This window comes from Stegodyphus dumicola, chromosome 11, assembly GCF_044657685.1.
Source record: "Stegodyphus dumicola isolate Sdum_Otavi_A_Nest chromosome 11, ASM4465768v1".
NCBI classification, from domain to species: Eukaryota; Metazoa; Arthropoda; class Arachnida; order Araneae; family Eresidae; genus Stegodyphus; species Stegodyphus dumicola.
In genome coordinates this window covers 151,740,352-151,759,103 of record NC_140778.1, presented here as the reverse complement: position 1 = coordinate 151,759,103, position 18,752 = coordinate 151,740,352, and the positions used below count along the sequence as shown (strand labels likewise).

Here is an 18,752-nt window from a genome sequence, read left to right as displayed (position 1 = left end):
CATATTTTAAGTACCGTAGAAAGATTTAAAAGCTTCCGGAACACTGAGTGAGTCCGTGGCAAGTGGTTCGTCTGTCTTTTGCTTAAATCAGCCTTTGGTTGTATGCATATTTAAATGCATCACAAAACTGTTCATTGATTTTTAATTTAATTCTTCCTTACTCAATATTATTAATTTTTAAATTTTCTCCCTGATTATCTAAGAAACTGTCACACTGTAATTTTGGCTGTTCATTCCTACCATGCAAGTTCAAAGAATCCTATTTCCGCAATTCCCCCCCCCCCGTTAGTGGATATGAGTTCTCAGATTACTGACATCATTCACTTCTGTTGGGTACTTATTTAGCAGTGTTTAGGTGTTATTGCGATTTTCTCAGAAACAGAAGCGAAGAACTGACTTCCTGAAGAAAGCTATCGGCTGGCTATGAATCCCAACCTTTCTTCATCACCAGGTGTATTCCGTGATTAAGACCACTGCAGGTAAACCATTCTCTGAAGAGTGCAGAGTGAATGACAAGTAAAGGAAATGGGACCATTTATCGTCTGTCCTTGCGAGTAGAAGTGGTCTTAACACCGGAGGGCTCGGATTCCAGGTCCAACCTCCATCGAAATTGATTGATAATTAAGAAGTACTGTCTGGTTCGAATAACTGTAGATGATAAGGAGTTGCTTGAAAATGAAACGAAATATCAGAACATTGTGGCGAGGATGCAATTTAACAGGTTGATGACATGAGGTTACTGCTAAAAGTTCATTAACTATAAAGCAAAACACATGTTATAAAAGCAACTGGAACAGTTTTAGGCAACATTCGCAATACATTAATACAGAATCAATAAGAAGTTGTACGCAATTCGTAAAGTAAAGTAAGCAAAGTAGAGAAACATTGTGAATTATTTATAAATTATTATTTAAGATGGCCACTGAGAGCTTCACATTGTAATCATAATTATAGATAGAAATAATCGTCTGTCCGTATTCCGTGGATGGTGCGTCAATTCAATCTATTGTCCAAAACATCTGCGATGATTTTGTTCTTAGCTCAGTCCGAACTGGCAGTATCCTTTATCAGTCATGTCTGTTTCGGCCCCTTAATATAGTAAATGCAAAGGAGACTATGACTAATCGTTTTCCGTTCGATATGCAAGCACAGTCACGTGATTCGTATTAACCTGTCTTCGCATTTGACCTTCCTTAAAGACAAATTTTTAAAATCTTTATTGCAGTTTATCTTTCCGTCTTCATAACAGTAGTTCTTTCCCTTTTTATTATAATTATTAATTTAGTTTAGGCATTTTGCGCCGTCCACTATAAAACGGCATTTCACTTTTAAAACTGTTGCTACCAAATATTAGAACCCTGCCTTATATTTAAAGAAATTAAATAGTGAAGAATCTGTAGGAATGTTATGTACGATACTCGCATTGTGAAAAAAACAACGGCACCCAGAGACATCAAATTTTGAATAACGTAGTCATTCACTCGAATATGGGCAGCTGGAAGCCCAAGTTTGGAATATGGATTTTGTTTTATTATCTATTTCATATTTTGTAAAACTTATACGAATTTTTGATTAACAAATTCAACGATTTCAAAGCGAGCAATGGCAACACTGTACCGGAAAAAAAAAAAAAAAATATCTCCAGCACGAGAGATTGTTTATCGGAAATTCTAAAAATATGCTCTTTTAAAATATTTTGTGCTATTGCTGTTGAATTGAATTTTATGGCTTATATGAGAAGACCCAAATATTTAATAAATAAAGGTAACACACAAAACGCTAAAAAAGCACCTCTTTGGAAGTAATATAAAATTGCGTAATTTTCTACGTTTACTTTCTTTTTTTTTTTTTTTTTTTTTTTTCGTAGAATATCTAATCGTTTGTGAATATCGTTATCATCAACCGTATCTCATTAATGTACTGCTGACCGTAACTATTAATACTGTGTTCATTATTTTACTTTAGTTAACATGTTAATGTTAACACGTAACTACCTTCGAGAATGCGGAAGACAGTCCAGAATTTGCAAAAAGTATGTAATTTTTCTACGTTTACTTTCTTTTTTTTTTCATAGAATATCTAATCGTTTGTGAATATCGTTATCATTAACCTTATCTCATTAATTGACTGCTGACCGTAACTATTAATATTGCGTTCATTATTTTACTTTAGTTAACATGTTAATGTTAACACGTAACTACCTTCGAGATTGCGGAAGAGAGTCCAGAATTTGCAAAAAATATATCTTACGACTTTCGTATAATTTAAACCGAGGAAAGCCTAGTATCTTTTGACCCATGATTATTAAAGAATTTTCCTAAAAAGATTTTAAATCTAGGTTTTGGTTCGTTCAATTCCTTCTTTATCATCTCGCGTTTATAAGTCTGTCTGCATAAAAAGATGGATGCCTTCGGGGAGGACTTTTAAGGGACATTTGCTTGTATGTATGTTACACACGGGCAGAAATGCATCCAGGCCGTTTGCTAAAATTCAAACCCTGGACCGAACTACCAGTGTTTAGCGACTTGACCGCTCGGCCGCTGATGAACCATTCTAGCAGTTAGGAATACCTGTTTCTAGAAACCATGATTTTGAAGAGCTACCGAATAATTTTTCTTTGTAAACTAAATTTAGTTTTTTCTGTCCATCCTTATTTAAGTGAAGTTATTTAACTTTCTAGTGTAGGGTTTCTTAAATTGTGGGTCGCAGGACCTGCAGGAGGTAGTCGCAAAAAATTTTAGCAGATTTGATATTCCTTTAACTTATTATGATAATTTTTGTTACCAAATATTTTTACACTATGTATCTGAAAATAGATAAAGACAATACCGACAAAGAAAAAAACGAAAACGTTTCGACACATTTTTTTTTTTAATAATATAAACGTTCATTTTCCTTGCTTTGCACGTGTCATTTCGTCTGTTACTTATTTAAAATTTTCACATTGTAAATAAGTAACAGACGAAATGACACGTCTTATGTCTTAAAATTAGAAATTAAAGTTAATGATCTAAAACTGCAATAGTATATTACAGTACAAGTGAAAATATTGACCTTTTCACTCACGCGCGTGTCGGATTTGCGCAATACTTATGGGGTGCCTTAAAAATTTTTGTAAATATTATGGGTTCCTGGGGGTCGCGAAAAAAAATCTCAGTGATAAAAAGGGGTCGCGACTGAAAAAAGTTTAAGAAACCCTGTTCTAGAGCAATAATGCAAGAATTTTTTCTTTAATTGCAGAACTTTGTAGTAAACACGATTGCCCATTCTAATACGATAGGTGCTAAGTAACTTAATTATATCATTAAAGCTATGACCAGCCTTTTGGTTGATAGCAGAATGTAATATCATAACCTAACATTTGGTTTACATGAATTTCTGTGCGCACGCAGCTTTCCTATACTTGCTTAAGCTGTACTGAAGAGGATGTGTTGACTATTGATTTCAAGAACACATTTCTGCATTTCTTTTTTTATTCTCCTTTTGCTTTTCTTTAGCTTAATTTTCTCACAGCTATCACAGTCGTGCATCCATGTTGTTCCCCTTTCAAGGACACGTAGCGCTTAATGAAGTTAAGTTTTCAACCACTTGCGATATTTTCTCAAAATTTGAGACTTCTTTTCATTAATTATGGCAGCGGTTCTCAACCTTTTGAATAACGCGAACTCCCACCGTTTACTCCAGCCTTTTTAGCGTGCCTTCGTGGTGTAGTGGTCAGCACACTGAACCGGTATTTCAGAGGTCCGTGGTTCGATTGCCGGCTTATTTTTCATCTTTCCTGCTTCAAAAATAAATAAATAAATAAAATACCTAATGACTCTACAGTGACGCCCGAACTAAAAGGGTGGTGGATGATGATTTCTCCCCATCCAAGATTTGGGAATTGGGTCCCCTAAAAAACTCAGTCGTACTTTAAATGGGGGAGTATATAAGGTATTTATTTCTCCCGCCTTCCTAGCGTGCCTTCGTGGGGTAGAGATCAGCACACTGAACCGGTACTTCAGAGGTCCTTGGTTCGATTCCCGGTGAAGGCTTTGCTTATTTTTCAATCTCTCCTGTTCCAAAAAAATCCTAATGTCTCTGCAATGGCGCCCGAACTAAAAGGGTGTTGGATGATTATTCTCCTCACCCAGTATTTGGCGATTGGGTCCCTTAAAAATCCCAGTCGCCCTTTAAAAGGGGGAGTATATAAGGTGTTTCTCCCTTCTTCTTGGCATACCTTCGTGGTGTGGTGGTCTGCACGCTGGGCGCGTATTCCAGAGGTCCGTGGTTCGATTCCCGCCGAAGGTGTGCTAATTTTTCTCTTGCCTGCTTCCCCCCCCCCCAAGAAAAAATCCTAATGTCTCTACAACCTTAGTGGTAAATTTCCAAGCGAATATTCGTTTAAGCATATGTTTTCTTAGTTAATCGAAACTTCTGACATACCACTTATTATTAACACCGAAACTAAACAGATATTTGATATCTATAACGTAGTTGTAAACACCATACATTTAAGAAACGAATGTGTGTCAACGTGCCTATGAAATGCTTCCCGTGTATTTTCTTTTTATAATAATCTTATAATAATAGAATCTTTTTGTTGTCATTTAGGAAAAAGCTAATCGATATTGTAGATATGGCGCTTATCTTTGAGTATATTTTCTTTGAATAATGACAATAAAGAAGTGATGACAGCAGAGAGGGAATCACCTGATATTTAACAATTTCCCATTTTTGCAGCATTACAACTGGCAGAAGATGAAGGAGAAGCTACAGACAAGTACAGATAGAAAGGAGAGAGATTCTAGAATTTTACTACTGGCCTTTCGGATATAGTCCCACTGCAATAACACTCTGAGAAATGAACCAAGGGTCTGGCACCCCTTTCTCTTACCACCAAGTCATTTCAGAGAACTTTCGTCTCGCCAGTATTTTAAGTGCCATGCACTTACAAACATTCATACCTTCTCCGGGATTCGAACCACAGACATTCAGTACTGCAGCCAGCCTCGCTAACAACTAAACGGATCAGGTTCGCACTGGTAAATATAAACATTTATTTATGAAGAAACATCTTCCATGAATGAGATACAGAAACAGGTTTGGAAAAAAAGCAGAATTCAGTTTGATAATTTGCACGTGAATAGAGGATTCATAATTTTCTCCCTTAGAGAATGCTATAACCACATTATTTTATTGGCTGTGAACACTAGCCTGAATGAGCTGGAAGAGCACTAGCCTGTATGAGATCAGCTGGAATTCTGGCTGTTACGATGAATTTTCATATATCTATTAGCAGTCAGAAGGGCTTTCGCAGCTTTATTTTTAATTTAAATAATGCTAATGAAAGCAGTATAGTATGTTACATGGTATGTGTATGGTAATGTTGCGTGCGTACGGGTTCGTTATGAAATAAATGCACAAGTCCGATGAAAAAGGAACAAAAATTTATTATTATCACAACAAAAATGCTTACATTTTCTCAAATTATCATGCAGTATTACAATATCTCACAGTAGTTATCTTTTAACTACTCAAATGTCCAATAGAACGTAATTCAAAACAGCTAAAGAACGCTAATCCGCGAATTCGCTACAATCAACAAGAGCAGTTTTCTAAACAACAACAAACTAAGCAACTACTACTAACTGAGATGTTTTCCTCCTTTTATAAGATTTTAAAATCACGCGCTAGAATTTTCCAGTACTTTCTCGAAATCAAAAAGAGATATTTATTTATTTAATGCACGCGCTCTTGTATTTTCAATTTTCCGGCTTAGCTTTCTTTTAATATTCGTCACGCGCTGCACTGCGCGAGAAATAAAACCATTTAATTTCTAATTGAACTAACATTAGCTTTTTAAATACCAAATTCGTAACAGTAATATAAATAGGTATGGTTTTATGGTATAGGATGTGGTATGGTATATTAAAGAATTACATGTAACTTTGAGGTTGAATTTCCTTATTAAAAATACGATTAAAATTGAGTTTTTATTTTACATATTTATTATATAATCTTTTTTCAGAAAATTTCTATATTAAAATTTCAGAAAGTTAAAATATAAACAAATAAATAAGCAAAATTAAATTAAAATAAAAAATAAAAAAATTGTAATCTGCAAAAAATTTGGTATTTATGCTTTTTATATATTGTTGCGTGCGTACGGGTTCGTTACGAAATAAATGCACAAGTCCGATGAAAAATGAACAAAAATTTATTATTATCGCAACAAATATGCTTAAATTTCCTAAAATATTCGTGCAGTATTACAATATCTCACAGTAGTTATCTTTTAACTACTCAAACGTTCAAGAGAACTTAATTCAAAACAGCTAAAGAAAGCTAATCCGCGAATTCGCTACAGTCAACAAGAGCTGTTTTCTAAACAACAACAAACTAAGTAACTACCACGAATTGAGAGGTTTTCCTCCTTTTATAAGATTTTAAAATCGCGCGCGAGAATTTTCTAGTACTTTCTCGAAATCAAAAGGAGATATTTATTAAATGTTAAATGCACGCGCTCTTGTATTTTCAGTTTCCCTGCTTAGCTTTCTTTTAATATTCGGCACGCGCTGCACTGGGCGGGAAATAAAACCATTTAATTGATAATTCAACTAACATTAGTTATTTTAATACCAAATCCGTGACAATATTTTTTAAAATTTTCATTCGGATCTTTGTATAAAGATTTAAGTTTAAACAGTGAAACAGTTTTAAAGTAGACAGTTACGATTATTCAGTTTCAAGTACTAGTTAGTTAGATTGTGTTAGTTTAAGAATTAAGAGCAAAAGAATGAAAGATATGAAACACAAAGCCGTATATTTAAAACTTAAATGTTAAAAGTAGTGAAAAATTGTAAGGGTGGAGATTGTAATGATATCATTCCTCGTTAATTAACGCTAGATGCAGATGCAAACATTTATTTACTAAATATTTAATACACGCATTTATTTAAAAAAGAAAAACGTTAATTATTCAAGACTTAATTATGCATTCATTTCTATGGATGGTCTTGCAAAAGATATTTCCTTAATATGGAAACATTCTTCTTTCGCCAGGACACCAAACCCGCTTCGAAGTTAATAAAAGTCTCAAGTATCCTGCGAGAGATTTCCTTGAAAATGTTTCATAAATAAATAATTGTTATTTTTAATAAGTCTGAGCAATGTGATCACTAACGCATTGTAATTTTCCACAAAGCGAATTTTTATTCACGTATTTTGCCTCGAAACCAAATTAAAGAGTCTTAAAAAACTTCGTGTAATCAAAATGATTTGGCGAGGGAAGAAGAGTTGAGTAATTCTGTTGTAAATGATTCATTTTAAAGCTTGCTAAGTGCTGCCACCTGAAAGAAGAATGTCATAAATATGAAAAATATTCTAGTAAAGTATATTTTTAGTAAAAATAAATTTTTCAAAATTCTTTAGCAAAACTATTTGATAAAATTCGCTTCATTAACTATTAAAACATTAGAAATAATTTGTTTGAAATAATTCAAAAATGCATTGTTATCATTCTTTTAAGTTTTTAGAATAATATCAGGAATTTATTTCGCACAAGCACTAATTTCACTTCCTTAAATTCCGCAGCTTTCAGAGATGATAGCATCATTCTTCAGATCTTTCCGCAATGCATCAAATGCTGGAGAAACGATTTCTCTCGAGGGCTAGTTGGCGAAATGTCGGAGAGTTTTCTGCTTGTATTTTTATGGCAACCCTAATGTCAGCGCAACCTTTCCGTCAGCTTCGTTATCGGCTCATTGCCACGCGAGCATGCATGCGAGTTGTCGAGCTGAAAAAAGAGGCATGTGTATTATGTTGACGGTATGGCAATGGAGCTACGGCAAACAGAAATAGAGTACGGAATTTATTCATTGCAATATGTATTTTCTTTTGCGAAGAAAAGGGTAATTTTTGCAAAGGAACATGAGTTTAGAGATTTATGATTTGCCGAAAATACATGCATATGTTTTGCATTATGATTTAATATTCTGTAACTAAATGTAGCTCAAATGAATTTTTTTAAACACCTTTAATTTAGGCACAGCTTGAAAATTTAACTTATGAACATTATTTTTAATTCACTTCATGAAAGGAAAATAAACTTACAATGAAGTTATACGATATTTGAATATCTACACTTGTGTTTGCTACATGTTCCCTGTGATAATTTATGTATTATGCAGATTTTGGATGCTGTCAAAAAACTGAGCTTTATAAAAGAGTTGCACATTTTTCCAGAATTAAATTCCAGAATTTCATTTGAATAATGAGCTACATTTTTATCATGAAATTTGTTTAAAATTTTATTTTGTTGCTTATTGTTGATACCTTTCACAGCAATATACAGTTGCAGAACAATTGATGTTGCTAATCATTTTCAAAACGAAACAAATACTATTACATCTTTCACAAGTATGATGGAATTGTTGTGCTATTAAAATGTTTCAAGTTCCTACGAAAATTTCCTAGTGCCTTAATCCTTCGTGAAACATATTTTTATAAAAATTAAATATTGCCAAACAATAGACTTTAAATCTATTAAGTAGCATCTTGATATAAATTTTTGCTGACAGAATTTTATTGCAAATTATCTGAAATTCATACGTAATTTTATTGTCGCCTGAAATATATTGGATTCTGTCTACTTCGAATTACGAATTATTAGTAATTTTAGATAAATATAAACAAGTTTTCAAAAAGTGTAAGTAAATTTTGAAGGATATGTTTCTTCAACACAGTTCATTTTACTTTGAGCTTTAAAGCTGGGATGACAACTTGTAGTGATTTAGTTTTGTGGATGCTTATTATTATAAATTCTAACCAAAGAACATGCTTTTAAATAAACGTATTCGAAGAATTCTCTGGAGGATTTTCCTAGCAATTATTGGATTATTTTTATTAATATGTGTTGCATTCTTGGATGTCCAAATGCAACTTCAAAATTCTGTTGTCCTGGACAGAAAAGATAGATCTTGGAATGTATCTTCTAGACGAAGGATGTTAATGCAAAGGATTGAGCGGTGGCAAAAGAACTCCGGGATGACTGCGAGGAGCGACCAGGATGACGATGCAGCCGAAACACTAACGGAACTGTTCGGCAAGGAAGATAGGTATTGTACAGTTTTTGCTTTTTGGAATTAAATGCTTAAGAATAGTTATAAAAGCTTTCCGCACTTGATAAGAGCTAATATATACTACATTATATGTAATGTCTTTTGTTTGTAGCAAATTCATAAATATTATTGCTATTACTTTAATAAATTAATGCATAAATTGCAGTTACTTTTCATGCAGTCATATCAGAATTAAGGACTAGAATTAACGGCATCTTAATAATGGTTTATGAGGAAAAAAAGCGCAATTATTTCAATATTTTTAAGGTGCTATTCATATGTATAAAGGGAGCCTTTTTACGACTTATAAAACGATAGCCCATATACGTTTCATTATAACCAAAAACGATTATTTTTATTATTTTAATAACTGAATCTGTAAGTTATAGATAGATTTTTCATGCATTCATGTCATGTTAATAACAATTCTAGCCTATAAAAGTTAATTATGGCATTAAAAACAAAGAAAAAACAAATAATTTCAAACGTTCTTCAGACAACCTTTCGCATACACAGAGCTCTTCTGGAACTCAAAAGTCGCTAAGCTTTATAGGTTTGGTTATAATTGGGAATATTGTTGCTAGTATTTTAATAAATGAGCCCATAATTTATGAGTAAATGTTTTCATGTAATCGTAGCAACCTGCTGATAATTATAGTATATAATTTACGATTGTGGAATTAAAAATGTACATATCATTTCAAATGTTCTTAAGATACCCATTTACACGCATGAATTTTTCTATAACTGTAAAGATGATAACCATTATATGCTTTAATATGATAAATAACATTGAAACTCGTGTAAAAATAGAGTTAACTATGCTATATTATAGACACTTTCTACGTATCAAAGACTCTAATAGAAAACATTTTTTTTATACAAAAAAAAAAAAAAAAAAAAAAAAAAAAAAAAACATTATAACGAGAAAAATAACGAGTAATAATTAATAAGTAATGAGTAGTATTCCTGTAATGTGTTTCATCTTGGTAAAACCTTGAATTCTGCTTTTTAGCTGACCAAGCAGATAGCAAATATGTTAGAAAATCTTGAATTGCTTTTTTTCAGTTTATTGCATGAAATTAGCATGTATTTAAAAGTAAAGAAACAAACTTACATGAATTTATTAATTTAATTAAAAAATTTATCTGATTTTAAATTTAATAATTAAATAATTCATTTATCTAATTTGATAAATAATAATTTTAAAAATTAGTTTATTAAATTGGTTCTGTTGAAAAGTGTAATAAATTTCTTAAAATGGTTCTGTTCAAAAGTGTAATAAATATCTTAAAATGGTTCTCTTCCAAAGTGTAATAAATGTCTTAAAATGGTTCTGTTTAAAAGTGTATCTAATGTTTAATAGTGTTTCAAGTGAATTAAGCCAAACAAAATTTACAAGATCAAGATGTATATTTAAATAGATTAGACATTTATTTCGTAAGGCTCCTAAAATAAATATTTTACTTAGAACAATATTAACTAAACTCTTTTTGTTATTATCAATCTTGGAAATTTGCATATTTAGAGCAAAAACAAGAAGATATTTTTGACAAGGAATTTTCAGTAGCAACTTAAAACAAAAGATTTGCTGCTATTTTAAAACTGACCGATATTTTTTATATTAAAACAAGATAAAAGAGCTTAGAGTAGTATATCGCGTTGTGCTAGCTTAATTTTCTAAACTAACAACTCAGGTGCTCAATTTCCTGCATTATAATTCCATCACATAACAGAAAATGCTTTTAGCTGCTGTGATTTCTGCTGCTTTAAATATGGAAAAGAATTAGAAACATTCTTGATCTCTAGTGTTTTGTGTATATGCGTATTTTTGAATTTTGTAAAATTAAATTATTACAAAACTATGTTACCTGCTATGTCAGATGAAAAAATTAAATTGTTTCGTAGTTACATAGAATACATTTCTGTTAAAATCAATTCTAATCAAACTTTGCGTTTTTTCACTTTTTTAGAAGAGGGAGGGGGTAGCTTTTTTTTTTATTTCTTACGCCGTCTGATTTTTATATTTAATAAATTTTGATTAGGCTTACAGTAATATAGTCTGCTCTAAAACGTAGTATGTTAACTTTTTTCCTCGAAGAAAGTTGAATATTTTGAATATGTCAAAGATTATTAAAGATGTTATCAAAGATTATTATTAAACTAGCGGGCTACGGCCAAAGCAAAATTCGGAAGTTCTGCTTACACCTGAAAAGAAAGTGTATAAAACCATTTCAGTATGAATGAAATCTGTTCATTCTTTCCAAGGAACAAAAACAATTCGTAAGAAATAACAAAATTTGAAAGGCTTCAGATTTTAAATTACGTCTAAAGGGGCGTTTTTTTAATGTTTTGTGTGTTACCTTTATATATTAAATATCATGTTCTTCGCACTTAAGCCATAAATTTCAGTTCAATAGCAATGTCGCAAGGTAATTTTAAAATGAGCCTATCTTTAGAATTTCCGATACACACTTCCGCGCGGTGGAGATAAAAAGGTCCCCCCCCCCGTAGAGTGTTGCCAGTGCTCGCTTTTAAATCGTTGAGTTTGTTAATCAAAAATTTCTTAAAGTTTTACAAAATATGAAATCGGTAATAAAACATATTCCAAATTTCAAATTTGGTCTTCCACATGCCCATACCCGTAGAAGGATTACGTCATTCAAAATTCGATGGCTCTATGTACCGTTGTTTTATCACAATGCGAGAAACAGACATACATTTGTGCAGATTTTTCATTATTTCATATCTTCAAATATAATGCAGGATTCTAACATTTAGTGGCAACAGTTTGAAAAGTGATTCGCCGTGCATAGTGAATCGACGCAAAATCGCAAAACGAAAACAATAGTTCTTCAGTGACAAAGCCCATTTGGAGTAATAATTTTGTTGTTGCCAAACCAGGAAACAAAAGTTTTTTACTTAATACGTAATATTTGTATGACGTCATGATTTAAATTTAATGTTATATGATAACTTTTTCTCATTGTCAATTGTCAGTAAACGAATTAATATGGCAGTAACATACCGTGTCAGTTATCCTGACCTGAAGCAAAAGTTGCCAACAGCAGCTATTTATTTAAAATGAACGAACATTAACGAAAGATTTTTCGACATACAGTGACGTCACATGCAATCGCGTGCTTTCTTCATCGTCAGAATATAGAACCTCATATAGTAATAATATATTTTAAGTTTGGCAGTGCTGTTTTGATTTTATATTTTGTGAAACCTACAAACTTTTTATTAAAAGGCCACGATTTGAAAGCGAGCACTGGCAACACTTTTCGAAATAAAATTTCATCGCGCGGGACTGTTGCTAATTGGGAAAATGAGCGCGAAAATTAGCGTTTTCAGAGTTTTTAATTAATATCTCAGCTGATTAAAGTCGTTCGAAGATGATAATAGTCGAAATGGCTTCCCAACGTATTTTTGGAATTGGGAATAATTTATTTGATGTTTGATTATGCTGTTTTTATTTCATTTTTTTGTGAAACTTAGAAATGAGATACATTCTGCAAGAGAAGAAAAGGAAGAATGACCTTGCTTATTTGCATTAGCTGTACATAAGTCACGTGATCTCTGAGGTCACCTACATTGTTTGTTTATAAAAGGTATACATAAGTCACGTGATCAATGAAGTCATCGGAATGTATCTCATTAATTATTAAGAAACTCTGCAATTTGAGAGCGAGCATTGGCAACACTTTTCGAAATACAGCAGATTTTTATCTCCGGCGTGCAAGACTGTTGCCACTAGCAAAAATGAGGACGAAAATTAGCGTTTTTAATTAATATCTCGGCTGATTAAAATCGTAAGAAAATGTGAATGGTTAAAATGGCGAAACGCTATTGAAAAACTGATTTCATTCATGTACAATTTTTTTTCAGATGTACATGGAAATGATTTCATTCATATTGAAATGTGTTTATACAATTTTTTTCAGGTGTACATAGAACCTATAATTTTTTCTTTTCAGATACAAATACATTTTGCACTCATTGCACGCATTTTTTCACACACACTCTCTCTCTCTCACACATATATATATATATATATATATGCAGTATCTTATGGATGCATAATAAATTTTGAATAAAGCGGGCTCGGTCCGCTAGTAGTCAAATGAGCTAGCGAATATCTTCCTTAAGCACACTCATGCATGTAGCATGACGTAAGGTTTGATAAGTAAGTCGCTCCCAAAATGAACACTATATTCATTTTTAATTATTATCAAACTCATACTTAACTCAGTATAAATTATAACTTAGTTAAAACTCCTAGTATCTTATTCTAATAATTTCATCACTAATTTAAGCTATGTTTTATAGTCAAACTTAAAAAAAAAAAAAAAAAAAAAATCTGAAATGTTTCAGATTTTAAATTACGTCCAAAGAAGCGTTTTTTAACATTTTGTGTTTTACCTTTCTTTATTAAATATCATGTTCCTCGCACTTAAACCATAAGATCCAGTGCAACAGCAATATCGCAAAATAGTTTTAAAACGAGCATATCTTTAGAATTTCCGATGTAGAGACTCACGCGCTGGAGATAAAAATGTTTTTTCTGCACAACGTTGCCATTGCTCGCTTTGAAATCCTTGAGTTTGTTAATCAAAAATTCGTCAAAGTTTTAAAAAATAGGAAATCGATCATAAAACAAATTTCAAATTTCAAATTTGGTCTTCCACATGCTCATATTCGTTGGAGGATTACGTTATTCAAAATTCGATGACTCTATGTACCGTTGTCTTATCACAATACGAGAAATATACATACATTTATGCAGATTTTTCATTATTTAATTTCTTCAAATATAATGCAGGACTCTAACATTTTGTGGCAACAGTTTGAAAAGTGAACCGACATTTATGAGTCTGACGCAAAATGCCAAAACGAAACTAATAGTCCTTCGGGATTCAAATCGGGACTTAAAAAAAAAAAAAAAAAAAATGCAAATAAGAGACAAAGGCTATAACATCTTAACGTATAGACACGATGGTCACTTCGCAAGGATGGAAGCCTATATTTTGGCAAATTTATTTCTAGTGAGCATTAAATTCTCGGAGCCTTGCAAGGCCCTAGGATCATGATTCGGTTGAAAAAGCCTTGGGCAAGGAATGTACACAAGAAGGAAAACATACAACAGCATGATACTTTCAGAGTATTTCCAATATCTGTTCTTCGGTGTGTTATTTTCGTTAATACGACAGCAGGACCAGCGTTACACTTTTTGCTGCCCTGTGGGGTTGCGCGGGTTGCACCGGTCCCAGTGGCAGCTCTGTAAACAGTTTATCAGATAAGCAAGATTAAAAAGATCCATTCTGAAGGAGAGATTACATTTGAATAAATATTCTTCACTTTAAGCCGAGACGAATTATATTAAAATATATTATAAATAATAAAACCAGTAAAAGTAAAATCTGTTAGGAAGGTTTCTTATATACTTTACATTGACTGGCTGATTAACTGATCGTAGCAAAGCGTACGAGGACTAGTTTCCTTGGGAAAAAAAAAATTTATGGACATTGTTTTGGAAGTTATTGACTCATACACAGTTTATCAGATAAGCAAGATTAAAAAGATCCATTCTGAAGGAGAGATTACATTTGAATAAATATTCTTCCCTTTAAGCCGAGATGAATTATATTAAAATATATTATAAATAATAAAACCAGTAAAAGTAAAATCTGTTAGGAAGGTTTCTTATATACTTTACATTGACTGGCTGATTAACTGATCGTAGCAAAGCGTACGAGGACTAGTTTCCTTGGGAAAAAAAATTTTATGGACATTGTTTTGGAAGTTATTGACTCATACACAGTTTATCAGATAAGCAAGATTAAAAAGATCCATTCTGAAGGAGAGATTACATTTGAATAAATATTCTTCTCTTTAAGCCGAGACGAATTATATTAAAATATATTATAAATAATAAAACCAGTAAAAGTAAAATCTGTTAGGAAGGTTTCTTATATAATTTACATTGACTGGCTGATTAACTGATCGTAGCAAAGCGCACGAGGACTAGTTTCCTTGGGAAAAACAATTTTATGGACATTGTTTTGGAAGTTATTGACTCGTACTCATTTTCATTCATGACTGAAATGCATGTTATCGACTCATTCAACCGTTCAGTGCTTAGAGATCCACTCTGCTAATAGTTGCTCGTACTTTATATAATTCGGGGGGAAAACTGAGTTTCTTTACCCCATTAATACATATAAAACAGCTCAGTTGGGCACATATTGTAATAGCACTTAAATGCGTAAGTAATGTTGTGAAAGTTCGTGCAAACTTCTTCACTGGAAAGTCCTTTTTGATAATATTCCAGGAGCCTGAGCTCTCTCTTTTTTATTTTTTTAAACAAATTTGAAAATGAGAACTAGTAAATAAAAATATAGCTTATTACACCATCAGTTGTTACCGAAATTTGCTGATAATCCGGTTTCTACTACCGACAGGAATGTCTTTGATAATGCAATCTCTTAAGCTAATACATAAATTACTACCTGATTGTAACAGCTTTACAAGCTTCATACTCGAATATATTAGCTTGAATTTCAATTTAAACTTTTGCTCGTTTCGGTTTTAAGTTTTGAATTTGATTCGAGAAGGGTCAACAAATTCCACGAAGACAATTTGACAACTTTTCAAATTCCGTTTATTTATCCGTTTGAAAACGGGAAAAAAGCCGTCTTAATAAAATCACTAGCCACTAGTCATTTTAAATGTTTTCCGACCTTTAACCACACCAGCTGAAAAGAGCAGCAAGAAATTGTTTAAATCAGTGGTTTGGTTTGGTTTATTAGATTACGGCAAAGCACTCGAGGGCTGTGCCGTAATCCCTTAACGGAGGCAGTGAGTTTTTATATTTGCGAAGTTTCTTACTATCCCCAACTCATACTTTAAGACGGCTCTAATGGGGAATGCAGAAAAGTTTAATTTTTTTCAATTATTAAATGTGCTGCATCAGGTATCAAAATTATTTATTACATATATACAGGTATAACTATAATTTCATATATATGGGTACAACTAATATTATCTTTCATTAAACCTTTAACATAAATGCTACGAATAGAGCTTATAGAAATTTAAAAAAAAAATATCTTATCACATTTTCATTCACATTCAGCATCATTTATCATCCAAACCACATTGAATTTTAATTCATCTAAATAATTTATTCTAAAATATAGTATTACCTTAATAATTTTTTTTTTTTTTTTTTTTTTTTTTTTTTGTATTTCTACACTTTAAATTTGTAATATGCAACTCTAAAACTACGCAAATTTTCATTTTTTGAGAAATTAATGTGAAAAACTGCAAGTGGATGCTTACAGTTGATTGGTTTGGTTTATTTAATGCTGGAAAAGCACTCGACCCTAAAGGAAGGTATGCCTCCGTGGAGGACTTAGGGTAAGGGAAACATGCTTGTATACACGTTACACATGGGGAAACACACGAAAAAGCTTATGCAGTCAGCCCGTTTATCGACTTAACCTCTCAACCGCTGGTGGATCCGGAGGTTTACAGTCTTCCTGCGCTTCGGATCCTTATTCTGTAAACGACAAATGAGACATTCGAAATAGGCGAATCTTGTTAAAGACTGTAGATTCAAAAATTCGGACCTTCTCTCTATTTTCTTCATTTGAAACCTTGCCTAAAAAACCAGTAAATATTTCACATCGAAATTCTCGCAAGCTTCATTTTATTGACGTCCGACAAAAACATTCATTAAAATAGAATGCGTTTCTAACTTGTTCGCCTATACTCGTTATGATGGTCCTGAATGTCATCATTCCTTAGAAATCCTTTGGAATTTTTAAGAAATCAGTGCACTGCACTTTCTCGAAAATTCTCGAAATGAAGTCTTCAATTGAATAAAGATAACTTACTAAGTTTAGATGAATCTGCTATTTCGTGCCGTGATACTCGTATATAAGCGCTCCGTCATACCCGTGACTCTAGTTTTCTACCAGTTGAACTACTCAGCTAAGTTTGATAAATTGTAATTTTAATTCAAATTTCAGATGTTTCCCTTTTTTTTTAGCAATGTACTTCATTTACGAAATTTCGTTTTCATTTTCTTAATAAATATATGCTTACAATTGAAAAGAAAATGTGTTTTTAAATTTGTTTTGCCTCTGTGTTTAAGGCAAAACCCCTTCTCTTTTCATCCCATAATTTTAATTTGAAGGATACGACAGATTGAGAACCTTGAAAGATTTGGGTGAGGATTCCAGAGAATTTAGGATTCGTCTCATCTACACAAAAAACGATTTTATAACGTGTGCTTTCGCAACAGTGCCCATTTTAACTACACTAAATATCTGCACACAGTTTGAAAGATTCCTTGAAATCGGAAATTAGCATAAAGGTTATATTAATTTTTAATTAAAAGTTGGTATAATTTGAAACTGAATACAGCTTTTTAGGAGAAGTCCTGTATATATATTTTTCCTTATATATATTTCCTAGTATATATATTTTCCCCTACATCTTTGTTTACTTAGCGGCATTATTATTTCAAGAATTCTGGGGAAGAGAGCACGAAATTATGTCCGCATAAAAGTCTCGAAATATAAATATACATATAAGCCACATGTTGTTGACAACTGGCGATAGTCACAATGGACTGTGCATACATTCTGTCACAAAAACCTGTCACCAAAAATGAAGTGAAAAGATTACAACATAAAAAGTCATTCAGTTCCTTCGCTTGGTATCAAAAAATAAACAAACGCCAAGGTAGATAGCGCGTAATATCCCCTGTGTCTGTGACGCCATTGTAAATACTTCTTATCAGTTCAGTACAGCTGATATGGCAACAGTTCAGGTTTGGGAATGTGGAGTTGTTATTGCTCACCTTTCTCTTAAATATATACTGATAAAACAGTCCCTAAATTGTTTAAATAGTAAGTTTTTGTGATACTTCTATATTCTATTCTTATAAAATAACTCTTTTGAAAATTGGGGTTGCTGATAAAGTTGAAACTAATGTAACTATGCAATTGATAAAGTGATATCCCATGAAAGTGAATGATTCACTGATTATAAACAGAAGCGATTAAATTAAGGGAAAAGAACTGTAATTCATAACTTCAGTTTCAAGTTTATTTATAATCACTTGAAAAAGGATCTTTTAAAGAATTATTTTGCGAGTAGATTTTGAGTTTTTACTACTTTCTATTGCTCTTTTATCCTTTATCTTCTATTGTGGTACATTTTAATAAAATAAACACTTAAATATGTAAATAATTAAACCGTATCAATCAATCATCTTTTATTTGACTCCATTGCAGAGACTGAAACTAAAAACTGATCATCTATTTAATCCAGGAATTAGCAAACGGTTTCTACCATCGACCCGTTTTAAAAGAATGGTTTTCCTCAGGGATCCCCTTTTCAGTATAACACAGTAAACCCTTGCCGAAGGCGGCGTGAAGTCATCAACACATTGTACGTACGGCAAATTCGCATTCCACAGAGCTAACTTTCTATAGAAATAACGGTGGTTAGGTATAGTTCCGATTAAGAAGGTATGTATAATTTATACAAATCTAAATATTATTGCAAATGAAAAAGAAAACAAATATTAATTAAAAGGATTTCTATTACTGCTTAATAAGTAGGTATATGAAACAA

At 32.2% G+C, this 18,752-nt stretch overlaps 1 protein-coding gene across 1 annotated transcript in view; it reads left to right on the top strand.

Annotated features, from left to right (window-relative positions):
- Nucleotides 1-7,750: 7,750 nt before the first annotated feature.
- LOC118189452 (heparan sulfate glucosamine 3-O-sulfotransferase 3A1-like) overlaps nucleotides 7,751-18,752 on the top strand; it is a 218,616-nt gene continuing 207,614 nt past the window's right edge. Inside the window, exon 1 of the mRNA XM_085827327.1 lies at nucleotides 7,751-9,098. Within this exon, the coding sequence (XP_085683453.1) occupies nucleotides 8,818-9,098 (281 nt within the window). The 5' untranslated portion in view covers nucleotides 7,751-8,817. The remainder of the gene's footprint in view (nucleotides 9,099-18,752) is intronic.